We start from the raw sequence: 7,483 nt of genomic DNA, 5'->3' as shown, positions 1-7,483 counted from the left end.
CTACTCCTGAACTTGTAAGATTTGTGTTCTTCCTGCAGTGGTCCCGGTTTCTGAGGTGCCAAAGTTTGTGAATGAAGACGAGTTGTAGCTGTGTAGACTCATTGCTTTCCCTGTGCATCTTTTAAACAGGAGGCCGGTTCTTTCTCTAAAGTGGTGGTCCAGGCAGAAATAAATAACGGGATTGACGCAACTGTTGAAGAAAGCCAAGCAGCTGGAGAAGATGAGACCGAGTTTCAGCAACCTTTCACATCCCACGTATATGTCGGTGAGTTGATTCACTGTGGTTATGGTTTTGAAGATATTATAGGGAAGCCAAGACAAGATGAATGCGATTATTATACACAAGACCATTTTTAGAGAGTGTCTTCTTCTGGCTTCTGCTCTGGAGTTGGCAGCTGCGACACAGTGCCTGTTGAGGTGCATGACTATGGTCCCGTAGCTGAAGGCGATGATCAAAACTGGGAAAATGAATGTAAACAATGTCATGAAGAGAGTTAAGATCAGAAAAAACTTCGATTCTGTTTTGTCAGTACAGAAAGGGTCTCCTCCGTGATATACAAGTTTTCTGTACACAAGAGATGGTATGCCGAGGAGAAAGGAGGTGAGCCACACAAGAATGCAAGTTACATAAATGCACCTGCTACTTCTGAGATGCCTCGAATCTATAAGTTTGACCACAGCTACATATCGGTCCACACTCATGCAAGTCAGAAAAAAGACATTGGAATAGCGGTTTACAGTGATGATATAGCTGCTCAGTTTGCACAACAAGTTGCCACTCTTTCCAAATTCCCACAAGTTATTTCGTCTTGCAGAAATGGCCCACAGCGGCAAAGTGAGGACGAAAATCAGATCAGCCAGAGCGAGATTGATAATGAACGTATCCACCAAACGTCCACCTCTCCTGCCCTTGCTGCCCACCACGCAAATGACAAAAAGATTTCCAAAAAATCCTGAGACAAATATCAAAAAGTACAGAACGGTTGTGATGATGCCCACGCCATTCAATTGTGAGGTTGGGCAGTCAGAATTCAAGCTCACATCGAAAGACTCGATGTAGTTGCTGGTGAAGTTTTCAGAGTAGTTATAGTAGTATTCATATTCGTCAGTCATGGCCATTATTGGAAAGGTGTCAAACAGAGCAGCTGCTGCTTGTGTTGTGGCTTCATGAACCATGTCAGTGTGCTTTGCTCTGATATTACACACAGAGAAACCGCAGAGGAAAACAGAGGATGTACTGAAAGAGTTTCTTTTGTTCAAGGCAAGGCAAGGCAAGTAATTCAAAATAAGAAAGACATTAAAAGACATTACAATCTCAATACAAACAAATCAAAACATAAATAATCATCATAAAATGAACATTAAAAGAGAAGAGTGCAGAATAAAAATCTTGAACTGCCTAATGTAGAATGATAGAATTTAGATCAGACTAAAGTAGATTAACTTTATTGTCTCCCATTTGCAACAAAGAGGTTCTTTCACGTGCAACAAGTCACAGAATATTACACATTTGTTTTCGTGTTGTTATAGCTTATTTTATGTGAGATATATCTGCTGTCTGTAATGTGTGTCTAAAATGCACCCTAAAAGTGCATAATCTACATGTTGCATTAAAATGTACATTTATATTGGAAATATATGTAGTAATAATTTACAATATATAATATGTACATTTTAGTATATCTTTAATTTTAAAAGTTAATTCATGTGATCTGCATGTGGGCTAGATCATGGTGCCCAATCTTTTTAGTTCGGGACCCCCCAAAGAACCATGTAACCGACCCAGGAACCCCACCTCAAAAATACACTGATCTAGTTTATCCTATCCATATTAATTTCAGTTTGCAAAACATTTAAAATGAGGTTTCATTATATTTATTGTAGTAGTTTATGTTGCTATGGCCTAGATTAGTGTTTCCAATGAAAGCAAGAGTCAAGCTGTAATTGTAATCTGTCGTTGTGTCCTTAGGCAAGACACTTCACCCACATTGCCTAGTATGAAAGTGGTGTGTGTGCGAATGATAGGTGGTGGTCGGAGGGGCTTATGGCGCAGATTGGCAGCCTCGCTTCCATCAGTCTGCCCCAGGGCAGCAGTGGCTACAATAGTAGCTTACCATCACCAAGTGTGGAAATGAATGAATAATGACTATAGTGTAGCGCTTTGAGAGGCTTTGAAAAAGCGTAAGTGTAAGCCATTATTATTAATGTAAATAACTGAAACTGAATTCAAATCAGTGCTTTTCCTGTCAGTAATTAGACAGGAAACTCTTAGCGAGAGATAAAGTGCAACTAGCATGAGCTGTAAGTGATTTTACAAAACAGACATTTCAACACCCAAATCAATGTAGGAAGATCATGAATTAGTATTATTGTTTTAGGGTTTTTTATGACTTTATGACTTTATTTACCCATTTACTCTTCTTATTTTGAGCTTTGAGTGGAGTGTATTTCTTCATTAATAGACTTTTCAGTTTGTCCATGTCCCAGATTTTTTAAAAGCTTTTTTTTTATCAAGCCAATAGATTTTGAAAAAGTGTATTTTAAGCATTTTCATATTAAATAAAACAAGTAAATATTTTATTTCATTTTTATTACAGTTGAGGAGAATTTTGATGTTAATAATTTGAGCTGAATATTTTATAGGTAATTTATGTTTTTTCAAAAATGCGCATCCCTAAAATGATATAAAACTAATTCCACAGTGACCAAAATGCCACAGTTTGAGTGTCACAGATCATGTGTAATTGAAGAGTTTGTCCAGCAGGGGGCAGGTCAGACTCACCTCTACCTCTGACTTTTGCCCTTCTACCTAAATTCAGTTGAATCAAACGGAAGAAGTAGCTCTGAGGTTTCTTTGATAACAACAGTGTTTTTTATACAAACGTCTCTTACAGTGAGAACAGAGGTTATAGACTTCAGCACTAGGTACTTTCCAACGATAAGTCAAACTAAACAAAACAAAAATTTAGGTATAGAAAGTACTAAAGTTTGATTTTAGACTTCAAAGTTGGCAAACTTCATGTTGATTTATCTTGATATTTTTTCCATTTTCTGGTTTCTTTAATGTTGTGTTTCATGAGTATCGAGATTCACTGCTGTTAGTTTCAGTTGTATTTTTTTATATGTAGCTAAATATTCCCATGAGCCCAACATGTCTGAAGATAACTGAGCAACCGAACTTTTGACCTTCTCACTGTGTAACAAACTCCTACATTATGATCCTGTGCCAACTCAGTGACAGGCAGAGACATTACAGAAAGTCAGACAGACAAACAGAGAAGTGAAAATGTGTCATCTTAACTATCAACTAAATATGAGTGTTCATCTGATGTCAAACAAGGGTCACAGACAGACACTACACACTTGACTAAAAATACTCATCATTATTCAACAAGGGCTGTGCTGTATCGTAAAAAAAATAACACCACTTTTGGGAAGTTAACGCAGTTTTGATTAAATTTCCTGAAACTTTATTTAACCTGAAGTAAATAGCATAAAAAGCTTGTATTGTTTAGTACAGAAGATGTACTTGTTTTTATTTCAATGATGGTAAATGATGATAATCTGCTTTGAATTATGATATAATTGTAGTACTTGTTATTTAAAATGAGCCCAGGAAGAGCTGATGATGATAAGATCTAATTAAATAAATAATAAAAAGTACTTTTTATCAGACTGGGACAGGAACAGCTGGTGGCACACATGGTTTTGTTGCAGTTCTATACTTCAGTTAGTTCAGTTAGGTCAAATGTGTTTTAATCCTTTATTTATTCCTTCTGTTTAAAAGTCATTAGTGCATGGATGTCTTTAGACATGTTTAGTTCAACCAGGTTTGGGCCACTGTTCGACCTTAATCTACATTTCTTCTATTTAGACTAATCAAAACTAGTGGTGTTTGGAAAGAAAAACATTGTAATTTGGCTCCTTGCTGTAAATGTTTGGGTAATACTATTTATAAGAGTAAACAAGAGAAGAATTATGATAACTAATTTCATATTTGAGGTCCAAGAGGTTTTCTGGATGGCACAGTGTCCTGGCACAGTGTATAATTGCTTCAAATTATAAACTGTGCCAGGAAAAACAATGTGCACTTGTTTTTCTTCATCTGTGATCCTCATGTGATTCTATTGTTATTTGTATGTATTTTGTAACTGTGCTCAGAATTAAATAAGTAAATAAAATTGCGAGACAGGGCCAGTGAGGGCAATGCAATTTTTAAAAAGTTGATTACTAACACTCCTTCATAAGAGAAGGAGAAAAGAGCATCTTAAAAGGACCATCCTGGCAGAATATCTTTTATTAAATAATCTTTTATATCCTTATTTGATTCACTTCGCATCATTGTTCATTTTCTGCAATTTTAGACAAGGTCATCGTGTTGTTAATTGGTGTATACTGTAGCAGATAATTAATTTGTTCCACCATTTCTCATCCTCTCAATTATGTAACTCTTTTTAATGATTTCTAGTGCATTCTTCTTGTTGCTCTGTCAGTGGAGTGCAGAGTAAGTGCTGTCTCAGTGAATGGACACAGCTTCAGTGGGAGAAAATAAACAATCACGTTGGTCTAAGCAGAGAAAGGCCTAGGATTCCCATGGCTACTCGCTCCATTTCCCTGCTCAAAAAAGCATCTCGTAAAGTACTTAAAGCTGAACTACGTGCTTTTGTTACTGCCATCGAGGGTGCTGTAAGAACCAAGTGTGTTACCTGTAGTGTTTCCAACTGCTTAGTTTTTAATCTTAAACCATGAGCAAAGCACCTTTTGGATGCCTCACACTTCTGTCTGAGTTTAGTGTAAATCATTTATTTTATGTTATTAATTCCTTTTACTTGGCATCACAGTTGAAAATCTTGAAAAAATGGTTTTAAGACTTAACTACTAACAATAACTACACTTTTTATGACCTTAATAAAGCATGGAGAGTCGACTCATCATGAACATATAGTTTGTTAAGAATGATTCAAGCTTTTTCAGGCTACTTAATTAAAACCCTAATCCTAACTTCTAACCCTAACAGCTTAATAAAGTAGGTACTAAGAGTTACTAAGCCTTAATCATTCTTAATAAACTACTTGTTCACTATGAATTAAGTATTTGTTCATGTTTTTTAAGGTTAATTAAGCAATAGCTGTTATTATAAAGTGAAAAGTCAGACTTTATTTTACACTACAGTTATTAACATTACTTACTTCACTAAGTCTGTGTCTATTTCACTCTCAAATGGCAGCTCCACTTTGCAAAAATGTTCCTAACAAGCTATTTTTGACAATCTAGTCATATGTAGAAGATCTTTGTATTGTTTAAATTGTATTATTTGTGACCCCTCTCCAATCTCTCAGTTACACTAGAACATAGGCAATGAATGGTTTAATCAAAACACTCAAAAACAAAACAAAAATGCTGAATTAATGATGTGTCGCAACATATCGATGCTTGAGATCCTGGAGCCTGCATTATGTCTGTATGAAGCACACCAACATCTGATACCTAAAAGTCAGTTTGTTTTATTTTAAATACTATCTGCTTTTTGCATTTTGTTTTTTGAGTTTAAGTAGTACATGTGTCTTTTGAGTGGAGAAGTGAGGTAATTGTCTGCCACTTGTCAGGAGCTATATTTGAGGGAAAAAGGCATTGTCCCATTGTGAAAGGTGGATGTTTGTGAGGTGGAAACTTAATCAAAAGTGTGAGTCAGACAAAGGCCTGCACAGCCCTGTCCTCTGCTCTGTGTCATTTTAACAAGAAAAGGGAGGAGCCAACACTGCGCTTTTGTCACAAGAACACAACATTTTGTCAGTGTGGGTTAAGCCTGATTTATTTCTTTAACCAACTTTATCTAGCTTACTGCTACTTAGTACAGGGCTTAAGTAGGGATTACAATCTTTCTGATAAGTACTGTGCTTGCATGAATCACATACATGTCAGAAGTGTTTGTAGAGGTCTGAACTACAAGGTTAGTAGGATTTATTTTAAGACACCATGAGCCACTATGATGGATGTTTTGTTGTTTGCTTAGAGCATTATATTACCTAAATAACTGCCCTAGATTTTTTTCTAATTGACAGATAGAAACAACAAAAAGACATATAAACTAAAAAATGAAATATTGCAGTGATGAAGATTTTTGTTTTTTTTCTGAGTAGCTTTTTCACACATTCTGCAGCTCTAGTAGACATGCCTGAACAGCAACACATTGGTTTTACTGTCCTTATGCTCATTCTGGGAGATTGATAATGGTTTCATGAACAAGGCATTAAACTTAATCTTCCACATCACATTCTTTTGAAACTAATCAGTGTGATAATAGCCCAAGTGACTTAATTTTGAAGCCATTACATGAGTACAGCTGCCTAACGATGCACAGGAGACCACGGCATTAACATAGGGGCACTGGTTTGGAACAGTTTATGACTTTTTCATTATCGTAACTGTATGACTTCACCGCATTAGCAAAAGAGTTCATTTACACTGAGCGTTGCGTTGTATGAAACTTGAAACTATGGTGCTACAGGCTTAAAATGTCCCCTTTCCTTCCTGCATGTTAGTTGTTCATTAATTATGGTGTTAAATTATGTGTTGTACATGTTTGTAGAGTGGAGGACCAGACCAATGAGAGATGGGACCCTGTCATGGTCAAGCCTGTGTCCCCAGGGAAAGTGCTCAAACAGATGGTTACTTTTTTAGTCAGAGGTGAGTTTAACAAACAGTAAGCACTCTTCTCACAATGGGACAAACAAACACACAAAGTTCACCTTGGATAAAGTTGCGAAACATGGCTGATGTGTTTTCCATTAGGCCTGTCTTGATAAGAAAGTTTTGAAGTGTGATATGCTGCTGAAGTAAATGTAGGCAATAAACAAAAATATTGAAACCAAACCATAAAACAGAATTATCCCCAAAGAAATTATTCTAAATGCACAATATAGTTAAAAACATGAGCTGCAATAAATAAATAACACAATGCAATCCTTTTTAATTAGTTTGCATTTATAATGAGTCATAGAAGTTCATAATTCAACCTTCTATAGCCCAAACATGCTCACAATAAATATTATTATAACATACAAAAATTATTGTTCCATCTATCATTTATTGAATGAGAGTCGATATATAGCAGTTATAGTGACAGGCCTACTTTGTATGTCTGCAGCATCTCAGCAGCAGGCTCAGCATCTCCAGTGTCCCATGTTAGTCCTATGTACTGTTTTCAGAATAATTTAAACAAAAGTTCTGACATTTTATTTTAATTTGCACTATAATATCTGTTAAGCAGTTTGAAATGTTCTAAAGGCGATGCTTTTGAGCTGAGAACAACTTTTGGTTTACCACTCACCAGTAATCACTGAACTAACCTCAGCAGCTAATTTTCATCTCGGGACATAGAAATAATAACAGAAACATGACAAGCTGTGATTGTGAACCTAAATGTCTTCTCTTTGTAAACATCTGTGAATGTGCCCTGGTCAACATCACTGTCAGCTTGTAA

General features: G+C 36.0%; 1 protein-coding gene across 1 annotated transcript; it reads right to left on the bottom strand.

Moving 5' to 3' along the window:
- On the bottom strand, positions 1–1,143 carry gpr25 (G protein-coupled receptor 25). The gene has a single exon (XM_033967242.2). The coding sequence runs from the start codon at positions 1,117–1,119 to the stop codon at positions 1–3; it is 1,119 nt and encodes a 372-aa protein (XP_033823133.2). The 5' UTR covers positions 1,120–1,143.
- Between the last annotated feature and the right edge of the window lie 6,340 nt (positions 1,144–7,483).

Source organism: Periophthalmus magnuspinnatus, chromosome 5, assembly GCF_009829125.3.
Source record: "Periophthalmus magnuspinnatus isolate fPerMag1 chromosome 5, fPerMag1.2.pri, whole genome shotgun sequence".
Classification (NCBI taxonomy): domain Eukaryota; kingdom Metazoa; phylum Chordata; class Actinopteri; order Gobiiformes; family Gobiidae; genus Periophthalmus; species Periophthalmus magnuspinnatus.
Note: the sequence above shows the minus strand (reverse complement) of the source record. Positions and strands in the feature narration are given on the sequence as shown.